General features: G+C 40.8%; 1 protein-coding gene across 5 annotated transcripts in view; it reads left to right on the top strand.

The window, feature by feature from the left end:
- RNF38 (ring finger protein 38) overlaps positions 1–14,667 on the top strand; it is a 126,243-nt gene that overhangs the window by 81,906 nt on the left and 29,670 nt on the right. For all 5 annotated transcript variants that reach the window (XM_075020245.1, XM_075020246.1, XM_075020247.1 and 2 more), the window contains one exon: positions 11,608–11,801. In XM_075020245.1, coding sequence (XP_074876346.1) covers positions 11,608–11,801 — 194 coding nt within the window. The remainder of the gene's footprint in view (positions 1–11,607; positions 11,802–14,667) is intronic.

Raw genomic sequence — 14,667 nt, 5'->3', positions numbered from 1 at the left:
TGTAAGTTGGTCTCCATTTAAAAATACAGTTACTATTTCTTTTCTTACCACATGTGATATTTCAAAAGCAAGTTCAAGACAACATTGTAGGCTTCCTTTCAGAATGATGTGCCTTACTAAGGACTCTTCTGTCTCTAAGAATTGAAAGCGAATATTTTCTCTCTAATTCCACAGAGAGTGTGTGAAGAGGGGTTTTCTTCTCAACTACGTTTTTTCTGTGCACTTTGCTATAGCCATAGGAACAGTTAATGTCATGCTTAGTGTTTCTTGATCTCTATTTGCGGAATTTTCATCCCAAGTAGTAGTTCCATATGGATTTTCTTAATTCTTGGCAGTCTCTTCTGAAGTGCAGGGGGAAATGGTATCCCATTTTAAATACTCCAATGTATCTGGCGTTCAATAGGGAACATGCTCACAGGCGTACTTTGTGTCTCAAGGGTAGCGCTTGGAGCTCTACCCCAAAGTACTATTTGAGTTGCGCTTGCTTCTTTCACAGGAGAATGCTTCTGAAAGCCTAGTGTTTAGTATAGAGTGAAAATCAGTTACTGCTTTCTGTTGTGCTGTTGCAGAATCACAGATGGCTGAGGTGGGAAGGGACCTCTGCAGGTCATCTGGTCCAACCCCCCCTGCTCAAGCAGGGCCACCTAGAGCCAGGTGCCCAGGACCATGTCCAGTCAGTTTTGGAATATCTCCAAGGAGGGAGACTCCACCACCTCTCTGGGCAACCTGTGCCAGTGCTCAGTCACCCTCATGGTAAAGAAGAGTTTCCTGATGTTTAGACAGAGCCTCCTGTGTTTCAGTTTGTGCCCACTGTCTCTTGTCCTGTCACTGGGCACCACTGAAAAGAGTCTGGCTCTGTGTTCCTTGCAGCCTCCCTTCAGCTGTTTGTATACATTGATGAAATCCCCCCTGAGCCTTCTCTTCTCCAGGCTGAACAGTCCCAGCTCTCTCAGCCTTTCCTCACAGGAGAGATGCTCTAATTGTTTAATAATCTTTTGGTCCTTTGTTGGATTCTTCCAGCATGTCCATGTTTCTCTTGTTCTGGGGAGCCCAGAACTGGACACATGTCTCCAGGTACTATCTCAGAGGACTCTTGAACCTACCCCACAGATTGGCTCATTTTGGCCTTCCTTTCAGCCACTTGGTTTGAGCCAGCTTTCAGATTTGGAAAGGACTGTATGTCTTTACCAATTTTTCATTAGACTAAATTCAGATTACCTTAGTGTTCCTTCATCAGGAAGTTGTATGTGCCCAGCCAGCCATGTTTCCACGTTGTCTCCTGGTCACAACTCTGACATCAAATCTTGGCTAGAAAGAAAGGGCTCTGAATATTAATGGAAGTGATGTTTTTCAGCAAAATCTGTATGGGACTTAGAAAAGATCTGATGCGTTATTTAAAGCAGTTGTTTTGAATGTTTACATTCTGGGGTTTGAATTTGGTGCCTGGAGGATGTGCACTGTGGACAGCAATGTTAGAATTTTTATTTTCTTACCATGTACCCGCTTTATCTCCACTTTACCACTTTGTTGTACCAGATCATACTCATTATCAACAACCATAAAATTTTCCACTCTTACCAGAGAAGTCATGGTGTCTGTTCCAGACGTTCTCTTACTCATGAGAATAGGCAGAATGTGATGTGAATGCTGGTGGGTTGAAGCAGAGGTTCTGAAGCCCACGTAACACTGTGGAAGTTGAGCAAGCAGTGTTTTGTGCTCTTGCTGGACTTGCACACAGTTGTCAGGATGTAAAAGATCACTACATTAACTAATGAGACTAAGCCAGCAAAATTCTTTGGGCAAACCCAGTTATACTGGCAAAAGATTCTTATTGCTGATATTTATTCTGTCAGCTAAAGTTCCTCTAAAGAGCTTTTGCTAGTAAAAGCTGTGTGTCATCGCGGTATGATTCTGCTGGCAAATCTTTATACATAGACAAGTCCTTTGTCATGAAGCCCTGTGTCCAACTGGATAATCTTTGTTTATTTTGTCATGGAAAAAGTGCAGCAATTAGGCTTGGAAATAGTCCATCTTTCCGTAAAATCTGTAACTTTTTTGCTACTTGTGGCACAGGGCTCTTAATTTATTGCACGTATTTGCTGCTTTTTAGTAGCTCCTTTCTAGATTTATTTAAGAGCTAGAATTTTAAGAGTATATTTAAGGGAAATGTCAAGCTTTGTCTGTAAACTCCGAGAGCTTTTCATCTCTCAGCTTACAAGTTAATATAATCATACTTTTTTCCTCTTGTTTATTTTTTCCCCACTGTTATGCAAAATGTAGGTGCAGATCCCTCGGGGCGAGGCACAACACACAGCAAGTGAAAGCTTTGGCTTTAATGAAAGCCTAGCGTTACCACAGTGGGAGGCCCAGGACGCCAATTCAATCAAACAGGGACCCAACAGCAGCGGAGCCCTGCTCAGAATGAAGCTCAAGGGAAAGCACTGCAGGGGCGGATAATAAAACTTGGCCGATCAACATATCATACATATGCAATGTCCTGTTTTGCTCATTAGCAACCTCACTAGTGTAGTGCAGCTACTGTTGTCTGTATTCCGAGATCCACAGCTGACTGCATACTTGACACCTGTGTAAAAATAGGTGCAGATGTGGGAGCAAAGGATCCTGGGTTACTGTGACAATGAGATAAAATGTGCTCTAGACTCTACATACTCGGATGGGGGAGGCGAACTATCCTGGTTTACTGTAACAAAGTCTTCTCATACCCTATATGCACCCTTTTCATTTTTGTTAAATATTCTTGTTTAGGTCAAGGGATGAGGGGCTGTTGTTTGTTTTTCCATATTCTCCATGGTTTTTACTGTTTCCAGAGGCGGTCTTCATCTCACTCTTTCTGGACTGTAGTGTCTGACAGTATCTTTAAAGTTTTTCTGTGTATCATTAGTGGAACAGTTGTGTGATTTCTGTAAGGGCATGTGAAAGGAGAGAGCATCAGCTCTTGTGTGTCTGGTCAAGGACCTTTTCAGTGCCAGAAGGGGATAATAAGAAAAGGGGAAACAAATAGAAACATTCTGAGACACAAACCTGACCAACAAAAAGTAAGGGAGGCAGTAACAAGGACCAAACCTGGTCAGTCACTAATTGATGAGGCTATGTGGAATGTGGGAAATTTCAGAAAGGTTGTTTGATCAAAGACCTTTTCAAATGGGATTATAAGGAAAAGGGGGAAGCCATAAACAAAATACACAGAGACACAAACCTACCAGACAAACTTAATGGAGGCAAAGACAAGAAACAATCCTGGTCAGTCACAGTAACTGATGGGCTATCAAGAAACTGCATGCTGACAAGGACTTTGTGAGTGGTAAGGATGCAAACCTGAGCATCAGTGGGACCATGCCAGCCAAGGAGGCAGTGTGAAGGGGAAGGGAGTCGGGAAGAGACAAAATGGGGCCAGGCAGAAAAGGGGCCAATCATGTAAACTGTGGCCAGTGTATGCTTGTCTGGTCAAGCTCTGTGCCTGATCACTGCAGCCTGTCCTATCTTATTAGATCTTCTCGTAACTATCTCTCTGTGTAATCTCACTCTATCCTGTGTGAGTGCTGCAGAGACTTAAGTGAGACCAGCTTGAGTGGAGACTCAGCCAGCAACTGGAGTCTCACTGGAGGTGTAGGCACCACCAGGTCTGCAGTGCCAGCAGTGGAAGTAAGTGTGGTCTCAGTGTCAGGAGTTGGAGGGGCTGTAGCTCTCTGGATTATCTTGTTCTCCTACAGACTTTATATCCATAGTGCCAGCTACTGAGGGAACTGGTTTGAGTGGACTAGGTGCCAGCTACTGGAGTCAGACCAGGGATGTGGGCACCCCTGGCCTATGTCAGTTACTGGAGCAAGTGGGGTCTAAGTACCAGCTGCTGGGGTGGGTGAGTGTCTTGGCTGCCAGTCTCTGGAGGAGCAATGGTGTGTGTCCCCAAAGCAAGTTACTAGGGGGACCAGGTTGGTTGAGGGTCTCGGTGTCGATGGCAGGAGTGGGACCTAAGGTCTCAGCCTGTGTGCCTGGTGCCAGCTGCTGGTGGAGAGTGAGTGTCTCTATCTGCCCCAAAGCTGCGGTGCATGGGGAGGGGCAGGGCGGGGTGTTTGTTTGTATTTGCTGGCCATCTTCAAGCTGGACCAGCTGGCAAGTTGGGCCTTTGGACCAGACTGGGGTGTCAGGCAGACCAAAGGTCCATCCTGGTTTTGGGGGACCTGGAAGTATGGCGTGCCTATGAGACAGGTGTATGAGTGCCGTATGTCTGCAGTGACCACCAAGCTGGACCAGCCAGCAAGTTGGGGACCCATTGGGTGGGTAACAGGGCCTGGGATTGGGGCAGGGGTGCCAGGTGGGCAGAGGGGGCTGTGACAGTACGTGGGATATCCACAAACAGGCATGTGCTTCTGAACCTGGAGAATGTTGTGTATGTGCTGCACTAGTGACCTTCCATCTTTGCCAGACCATGAGGAGAAGGGGGCTTGGCTGTTAGTGCTTGTATTTATGTGCATCCTCTATGTGGGTACTGTCGAAGGCAGTGCCTCATCTGGTAGTGGCAGTGCGTGTGACCGGCCATGTCAATGCCCTGTGTGTGCTGTGTCCCTGGGATACATGCTCAGTTTTACTACTGGTTGAACCTGCAAACAGGAAAGCAGCAGCTGTGACCCTCAGCCTGGGATGGAGACAGCACCACCCCCCAGCTCCCTGGGCGCACTGGACTGGGCAGGAGGAATTCCTGGGACCAGAGGAGGTGCCCACTCCTCACATAACATCCCTTAAGTTTCTTTTCCTTGCTGTTCAAAGAAAGATTTGTTTCCTTTATTGCTGTGGCATCTGCTGTTTATATTTACAGTCTCCAGTGTGCAGGGGTTCAAGAGCTCTGTCACCATGATGAAAAATTATGAGATGTGTTAGCATAGTGATGACTTGTCAGTACACTAGAACAGCAAGTAGTATAACTAACTAGTCTTGTTGCTCATTGTTAACTACAAGTACCTTTCTCCAAAGTACTTCCTTAGGCTGACGATAGATAGATAAAGATCAAACCTTATTTCTTACACAGTTAATATATATGTAGACCAAACGTGGGAAGGAAATGCTTTTTTTGGAGTTGGCAGAGGAAACAAAATGCTCTTCAAAAGTGCATTTGAGGGGACTGATCATTTGGGTATTAATCAGGCTGACAACTTAGCTCTGGAGATGACATACTAGGCAGTGTTTCTGTGAAAGTATTTTAACCAAAATTTGCTTGCAGATCTAGATAGCTGGCTTTTGTAAATAGTTGGCAGACTGCCGACAAGGACTGGGGAAACAGACCTAAGATTAATTTATCTCTCTAAAGGAATCTACTTTGTCTTTGGTGCCTGGCAGCGTATAGAGAAAGATGGTGTAATTAATGCTTCAGCTTTTGTGGCCTATGTTGTCTTTCATTTGCTATCAGATTAAACCTAACTTTTTCACACAGTAAAGGTGGATGAAATGCAGTTGTAGGTAGGTAAGAACAGTATTCTAATTAGTACCCCGGTCACACACAGAAGCCAACAGATAAAACACTATTTCCTTGTTCATAATAATAAGTATTAGTTACATTTTATCAATAATGTAAAAATTGAAGAGCAGAGAATGTTTTGGTAGTTTTCTGCTTCTCTGGTGGGCTTTGATTCTGAATGCAGGAAAACTGTAGATTTCTAAAGGAAGGCTCTGCTTGCTTGGAAAATTGCAGTTGTTGTTTAATACTACCAAGTTATAATACCAGTATGCTAGCATTGATTTTTTTCAAAAATCTTTTTGCATGAGGTGGTGCGTGTCTTTCTCTTCTAAATAAATGGTTTTGTTATGAAGCTTGCTTCCTCAAAAAAATTCCACCTTTATTATTCACAACCTTTTAATGTAGAAACATCTGTGGGCATCATTGTACACTTAACTCTTCTCAGCGCTGATCTAGGTATTTGATAAAAACAGTCCATTACATTACTCTACATGTACCTACATAGCCTGTGACATGTATGCCTCAAGGCATGAGGTAGTGAAAACTGAAAGTTTGAGGTAATTGGTTACTGTAGTGGTTGTGGCTGTCAAAATATCCCCGTAGGTAATAATTGTTACAATTCATTACATTGGTTACATCGTATTACTGACCTCACTGTCCCTGAAAACGTTCTGTGTGAACTGCTTCTCAGTGATATTTAGGTAAGATTTTGAGAAGAACAGAGTATTACTTGTTTACTGAAATGCAGATGTGAGTTATTTGTTGCATTTACTTTATCTGTTGATTTTATTATTGCTTTTTAAAAAGATGTTAAAAAAAATCAATGTGTTTTCTTTTTTGGTAGCTTAAAAGATGCTTGTAAATCCTAGACAAATACAGGAAAATCCTCTCAGTCTATGAGCTGGTTTAGGCAGAGGACTTTTAACAGGAGAATTAATGTACAATAATTCTGTGGAAAGACACTGCTGTTGTCTTGCAGCAGAAATAAAACATGTTTGGAAACAAGACTTTAGTGTTCTTTGCAGCTTGATTTGTGGTCCCACTTCTCTGATACATAGACTACAGTAAAGAAGAGCTCTGTCTCTTAATACCCATTCTGGAGTAGTTCATAATAGCATGTACATTTTTGCCATTGGTCAGTAAGCATGTGTTTATTACAGTACGTAACAGTCGAGTTTTATGTACCTTTTCTTCAGTGGGATTAACCACTTCTTTCTTCCCCCTTTACCAGATATTAACTTTTTGTCATAAAAGGTGTCAGAATAGAATTTTTTTTTTTAGACATTGACCAATTTCCATTGGAGCTAGTTGATGTGTTTATGAAGTTTTGCAAGGAACAGACTGGTGAAGATATGACATCTTTCATTGTTGAGAATAATGACAGATTAGGTGACTAGTTAGACATTGGAAAAAAATGCATTACCCAGGACTTGATGTGGTACAGAGACACCTGATGACAATCTCAGCTACACTGCACAGTGCACTTCCAAGAGCAACAGGTTAGTTAAATATAGCTCTGCACTGAACTGGCTTGTGAACTCTACCTTGTAATGCCACACCTAAGTTAAACTTCTGCCTCTGCTGCTTTCTGTGGGTGAGATGGAAGAAGACAGTAATGCTTACAAGACCATATGGGCCTCAAAGACTCCATCCAGTCACATAAGTGATGTTCTTTTTCTTGGTCCTAGGGTCATGGGGCACAGCTCTTCCAGAGCTTGCTAGACCTGAGCTATATAATGTGCTTTAAATGGGCTTAGTCCTGGCCTATGAAAAAGCCACCGCATTTGGACAAAACTGTCTGTTCAGCCCAAGAATTTACTGTTACTGTAGGTATGATCAGAGTATTAGAAATGTGGGAGTGTAAGTCAGATCACTTGTTGGAGTGTATAGATCCTTTGCAGGTAGGATAAGCAAAATGCTTGGTTTACTAGCCCATTAGATGCCTGTAGTTAAATTAGGAAATGCTTATAAATTTCCATGTTTACCAGTTTGTACCATGGGAAAAAGTCATTGTCTTTTACTGTGCATTCATGAAGAGGAAACGTGCAGCTGCAGATTTCCAGTCAGCCTGGTAGGGTTATATAGGGTATACCCATCAGATTGTACATATTGTGTAAAACCTTCTAAGGAAAAGGCTCTGCTTGAAAATACTCTTTGAGTATTGGTTTACTTTTAAAATAAAGGTTTTCATGAGCTGCAAGATAGATGTAGTTTATTCCCTAAAATTGAGATTGAGGATATGGAGTAGTTTCTTGTTGTACTTTCCAGGGCCATTAAGTGAGAGTATGCAGAGGGTTGGAAAATAGAGTGATTTTCAGATATTGGCAGCAATTGTTTTGGTAATAATTCCCTTCTGTGGTGATTGATCATCTCTGTGTGTGTGTGTGCAATCTTTATAATTTGACTGGAAAAGGAGAATAGAAAAGAAACACCTCAAAGGCTGTTGTGTTGGTGAAAATATTTGTAGTCTTTCCCAAATGAAATAGAACAACATTTAGATAAAATGTACAACAAATTACTGCAAGAAATATATATGGAAGTATAACAAACAATTTTATAATTTTTTTAGTAGTATGTTTCCTTTAAAGGATGTTCTACAAATGGGCATACTCTTTAATCGCCTTTGTTACCATTACGCTGTGAGAGTTTATAGGGTACACAGAAGAGGGCAAAACTGCACTGGGAATGTCTGTGAAATGCCAACTTTTAGGGATAAGATTGTAGGTTTTAGTGTACTGACATAAGTTGTTTCTGTTACTAGTAACAATCTGATGCCTTTGTTCTGGTATTGTTGCCTTTAAATATGGAGTAATCTGTATTTCTGTTCATCATGTTCTTTTTGTTGAATTAGTATGTAAAATAAGGTAGTGCTTTTACCTTGTTAGTTAAAACTAGATACATCGTTCTTGATAGCTACCAGACATTCTGTTCTTGTTGCCTGTTGGGCAGGAGAAAAATACATAGCGTAATGGCTGTAAAAAGCAGCAGTAGTCCCAGAGAATGTTTTGAATATTAGCAAGATGCAACTAGAGTGGTTTGGGGACTTGGGGAGCTGCCGTCATTGCTGAAAGTATCATATTCCATAAATAAAGTATTGAACTTAATGACCAATAATAATGTAGATTGCAAAATTATACTGGCAATAATCTAGTTAGTCCACATGCTTGTTGAAAATGACATGAAAACAAATTATACAGGATGCGTGTCCGCCATTAGGTCTCTGTAATTACCCACATTCTAGTATTAGCTTGCTACAATGATCACATGAGAATTGGTTTCTTAATTAAAACGAAGATAAAAGTCCAAGTCTTCTTTGAGTTTAGATTTGTGTTGGGTTTTTTTTATGACATCTGTTTGCAAATAAGTCTGGCTTAGCTTCAGGTTACTTCTTTTTCACTACAGAAGAAGACATAATTACCTTTTAAATCTATACTTATATGTAGGTCCAAAACTGATTTTATTTGTATTTTCTTTCTAATGGGAAGCAACTTTGAGTGAAAATGCTGTTGCTTAGTGCAGGGGGGCAATTAGCACTTGTTATAAAGTTTGAAATAGCTATGTGAGTTAGTAATTTGGAGTGATGATGAAGGCTAACTACTTAGCAGTTTGCATCTCCACTGTCTTTGAAGTGGTGTACTCCACGTACAAAAGGAAAAATAATCAAAGAACTGTTTCTCCAAAGTAGACTGCTTTCTACAGGGCAGGTTATATTAGTGTTAATGCTTGGGAAAGGTGCCAGATTTCAATTAGGGCAGTAGCAGTTGGAGATCCCCGGCCAAAGACACCTATAGAATGTAGCAGGGCAGCAGTGGTTATATTGTTATTTCAGTGTTTTGTTTTCTGCCAGCTTCACTAAACCCAGTGTTTCCTTCCTCCATTTGACTTTTCCTTTTGCACTCCCAAGACCCTAGCATACCTGATTTACCTGCATTTTTATTACCTGTGTTTCTCTTTGAATAGACTTCAGTCATCATGATGTTAAAAATTCTGCCATCCTGAAAGTTCCAACTTGGGCCACAGATCATCCTTCTCTCTGACTCTTTCTATCACAACAGTAAAACAGATTAAATAAGCAACTCTGAATGGCAGAACAAACATAGCATAATTTCTTTATGATTTGTCCTTTGCCAAGATTCTGTGAAATCTAACAAAATACATATTTTCACAGAAGCTTTACTCTCAAGGCACTTCTTAGGTATCTCTTCCAGTTTTTTGGTGTTAAGCTCCTGAGGGCAGGCAGCCTTCTGGAAGAGTTACCCTTTGCCTGGACATCTACTTTCATGAACCTTCAGGTGCATAGCTGTCTTTTGACCTATTTTTCTCTTAAAAATTCAAGTGCAGTTGGTTAAGGAGTTCAAAAGAGATTGAGCAACAAGCAAATACATGCATCATCAGCCTGTTTCCCTAAGGAAACCATGCTAATAGTTCTAGACCTAACAGATGTAGAATTAGAAATGGACACCCCGATTTACTTTATGTTTATGCTTTCGTTGGGTTGGGTTGGGTTTTTCTGTGGGGCTCTTTGTTGGTTTGATTTGGTTTGGTTTTGACCTTTTTTTCTTCCTTAACCATTACTAGTGACTGCTTGAGATAAGGTACAGTCGGGGAAAACTGCAATTTGTGTTAAAATATTTGAAAGCATGGAGCTGAAAAGGAATTAAATGGCCACAAGTCAAAAGAGATGAAGAATAGCTTTTTACTCTTAAACACCTGGACAAAACTTCAGGTGTTAAAAAAAGAGCATGCTTGCACTGGAAGGAACACTGGAGGACAAGCTATATGTCAATGGTAACCTACCAAGGAGCAACTGACAGTGTTCAGAAAATGATAGGCACCTGTAAAGCTAAGAATCAGAAGAGGTCCATAGCCTAGTCTACAAGTAAATATGAAATAAGACCTCTAACAATCTGTGGATTACCAGGCTCTGAGAGGAGCAGTTTAGGAATACAAAACCGTTGCAGACAAATTCAGTTTTCTCTGTATCAGCCATCTGCAATGAAATGCAAATTTGAAATAATGCTGTCATGGACTGAAACAGAAGTGATGGAGTAAGTGGACAAGCTGGAGAGCAGCAAAACAGTACGATTTGGCTTGCACCAAGAGTCTTCTGTCAGAGAAGTCTGTCTGATGTTTGGACTCAGGGATGGATCCAGTGTAGTAGTTCATGTGTTGCTTTTAGGTTTTGTGTGTTCAGTTGGTAAGCTCTAGAGCAGAACTTGTATTTTTCTATATTCTCAGTTGTTATGCTTGTTAACAGCATGACATCTTACAGTTTTGACAGAATAGTGGGGTGAAGGGGAGGAACGTTTATTGCATTTGCTGCTGGATTCAGAGATGTGTGGGAAATTTTTAGAAGAATGACAGCTCTATTTAATGATTCAATAGCATGGACACACAATGAAGAGGAGAGGTAGTTACTTGTCTTCAGAGCCAATTGGGAGAACATTATTTGCAGTGAATGGCACTATGTAGTCCTTGCAGAATTTTAGTGATGTACATGGACTTAACCAGATTGGTGATTAGGTTTTTTTCAGGTTATGTGTAAGTACTTTTCAATGACCATTATTATACTAAGAAGAATGTAGTACCTCTGTGCTGAGCTAGCAGAATTAAAACAGGCTGCAGTACAGAGCAAATATCTGATTAGCTATGTAAGTACAGACATGATAGGAAAGGGATGTGATGTGGAGCACAAGCTCTGTATGACATCTGCATACTGACAAGTATGGATTCCATTGTTGTGAAGACTGTGCTTACACATCTTTTCATGCTTCTATAGCCTATAAATGCTAGGGCAGGAGGGATGTAAAATAGGTTATGCCTTATTTTCTTCATGTTATTGTCTTTTCTGATACAGTTTCGGTTTTGCATGGATGTTAGAATTTTTATGTTTTAATGCTGCTAAAATATAATTTAGTAGTAATTCTTTTACAGGTTAGGGAGCCATTGTAAATCTGTGTTATAAAGATAACAAGAGGCAACTACTTGCAGGTGTTTAAATTTCACAGTGTTTTAGTGCAGTCTTCAGTAAGTCACTCTTAATGCTAGCTGCAAAGCAATACTGAAGTATGGATTGTAATTCACTCATCTGGAGGTGGGGTTTGTTTTTGTTTTGTTTTGGTTTTGCACTGGCACAGAGTGAAGACAGTCCTAGTCCCAAGCGACAACGCCTTTCCCATTCAGTCTTTGACTATACAGCAGCATCACCAGCCCCATCACCACCAATGCGACCATGGGAGATGACATCAAATAGGCAGCCTCCTTTGGTTCGGCCCAACCAACACCACTTCTCAGGGGAAAGATGCAACACACCCGCACGAAACAGGAGAAGGTAAGCAAGCTGTGTAGGTTGGGGAACAATTTCTTATTCTTCCTGATTTGAGCTCAAGGGAGGTGTATTTCAGGGAGCACTGACTAGATCACACGTGGTAAACATGTTAACATTTCCTTTGAGCTGTAAATTATTGTAGTTGTAACTGAAAAGTTACTGGAAGTAATTCAGGTTGGTGCATCATCCCATAATTTGTGTGAATAGCCAGCTCGGGGAAAGGTGTGCTCATTAACATTTTTAATTATGACCCTGATTCTCTTTAACTCTGCACTGGAGCAATAAGCATTTAGAAAAATGTGAGGAAAAACTTTTCTCATTGAGGTACTTTTAAAGATATTAAGAGTTATAGATACAGTACCATAATTTGCACTGCAGTCACAATTATTTTCATACATAAAAACAGTCTAAATAAACATGAGGGATACAGGCTGGGGAGAGTGAGGAGGTTAACGTAGTGTCACATGGTTGCTGGGATGGGTGATTCACATGTAATAGGAGTTAGATTTTCACGTTGGTTTTAGCTTGTGGCTCATTAACCTCTCAAAGCAGAGATTTTGGAAGAAGTTCCAATGGTCATGAAATAATAGAGATGGGATGACTACATCGAACTGGTGCTCGGGTGGATGGTAGTATAGAAAGGCGTAAAATGCCAGACTTCATTACTATTCTAGTTAAACTAATTATCCAAAACACAAACTTTCATTGCCTCACATTCTGCCTCAAAAATGCTGAGTCATCTAATGCAAGTTAAAACACGCTGTCCCTCTGTTGGCTTCTGGGAAGTATTGTGGCTTGGTTTGTACTAAAATTGCAGTGTCTGCTTTTTCATGAATGTAAAATATTAGAATTAAAAAATAAATAACTGGGTTTTTTTCTGATTCCGCAAATCAAATTTGTGAACCATGATCGGTCAGGTGTAGTTTTGAGGCAAGAGACTTTAAAAAATGCTAGTTTTGTATCATTGCTTCAGATCCATGAATCTGAAAGCTTTCAGTCAGTGGCATTCAAAATACACAGCTCTCGGAACAGCTTGTTAAACTTAAGAAAGAGGTTGAATTTTGAATTTGCAGGGTTATTGTGAAGACAGAAAATTAAGCCTTTTGTACAATTTGGTACAGGGATGCTCTACAGAGGCATTTCATCCACAAAGTGTTTTGTACCTTAAAATGGTTTGAACTGAGATGCCTAGAATATGCTGCATTTGGCCATTTTTGTTTGGTGCCCAGCTAGCCTACACAGATTTCTTTGCAATCTTCATTAACATCTCCTCCAGAGTAAGTAGAGTGCTTAACAAGCTAAAGGCCAGATACTGAACCTAGACCATTTGGATATACCGGGGGATGAAGGAGAGGAATGGGAGGTGTAGGAGATGAATGTGCCAGGGCCAAGTGCCTGACATTCAAGTGCAGTCAGGTGTTAACCAAGGTAGTGGCCTGTGGCTTGCAAGTAAACTGTGCTGCCAGTGGAGAGACATCTCAGTGCAGAGCCATCTTCAGTCAGACAAGAGTTGTTAGGTTGGCTGCAGCACTGTGGACACAAAGCATTACTCTTTCTAGGGCCAGCTCACCTGCTCTTGGGTAGTAACACCTGCTTTTGCCTCTAATCGGGGACATTTGAATGTGTCACTACTTTGTTTCCCTGCATACAACTTGGCATTTTTTAGCTTGGGTACACTGTTGCATTTGAACTGGCTCTAAGTCAGTTCCAGAATAGTACCGTGCCCAATCTCCTCTCCTGAAACAGGATTGTTAGGGAGAACAACACATACATGTCTCTTATTTTGCAGAAGTCTTAGAATGCTCTGGAGCTGTATCAGAACTCATAACCATTCTCATGGATCAAAGCTTGATTCCTTAAGATCATTGTGAGTGCATCTGTTATTAATGCTTTAGATGAGGTTATGCATGTGCTTTTGAAGACAATTTCCTGTTTTCCCTGCTTTGTCTTCTCTCTTCCCATCACAGAGTGGTCTCAGAGTTAATGAGATTTTAAGATGAACATGAAAAGTGTACTCCAGTTGCAAATGGTCATTCAGCTCAAGGGAACAGACTAGGGCAAGTGCAAACAAAACCTCTGAAGTATGTGTAGTGTGGACATCACTCTGACCCAATGTCATGAGCATCCACTCTTTTGTCCTACCAGTTCACTCTAGCTGGTCGGCACAGGCTCTAGTGGTTTTTTATTATCTGGCTTTTTCCATTGTCTGGGTTACTATGTAGACGTTACCTTTTTGTATCAGGGATTTTGTACGGTGCCTAGCACAACAGTGCCCTAATTCATTGTGGGTTTTTTCAGATTCATTGTAAGCAAATAAATACTGTGTTAGAAAGGTAGCTTCCTGGTATGAATTTGCAGAAAGATGTTATTTTTGTCCAGCTACTTATAGTACAGATAAATTGTGAATGTAAAAGCATAATGCGTGCCTGTATGAAACAGAGAAGGCCATTCCAATTTGCCTTTACCAGTCATTGTGAAATGGGGAGATCTGTACTACTGCTGTGTCTCACCTTTCACCTGTGCTTCCTTTCTTCCTTGTCTTGAATGTAATTCTGAACTAACAAGATTTAAGAATGTGTTACTGCAAAGAAATCACCCTTTTTAGAAAACACTAAGATCTGCCAATACTAACTCTGCAGTTATGGATAACTTTTGATGACTGTTCCTATCTGAGGGCAGGAATTTCTGCAATTTTTTTCACCACTTCATCCTGTCTCTTTGTTTAACTGGGCATTTACCATGTTTATACTGTGCTTGTAGAACCAGAGGAGGTTTTTTGTGCATATTTTTTAAAGACTTCAAGCACAAGTTCATTACTGATGTTAAATAATAGTTTAGACCCATGTTTGGACAATTCTTCTGAAGTCAT

Source organism: Buteo buteo, chromosome Z (assembly GCF_964188355.1).
Source record: "Buteo buteo chromosome Z, bButBut1.hap1.1, whole genome shotgun sequence".
Lineage (NCBI taxonomy): Eukaryota > Metazoa > Chordata > Aves > Accipitriformes > Accipitridae > Buteo > Buteo buteo.
The sequence above is the reverse complement of the archived record's forward strand: the minus strand, read 5'-3'. Positions and strand labels throughout refer to the sequence as shown.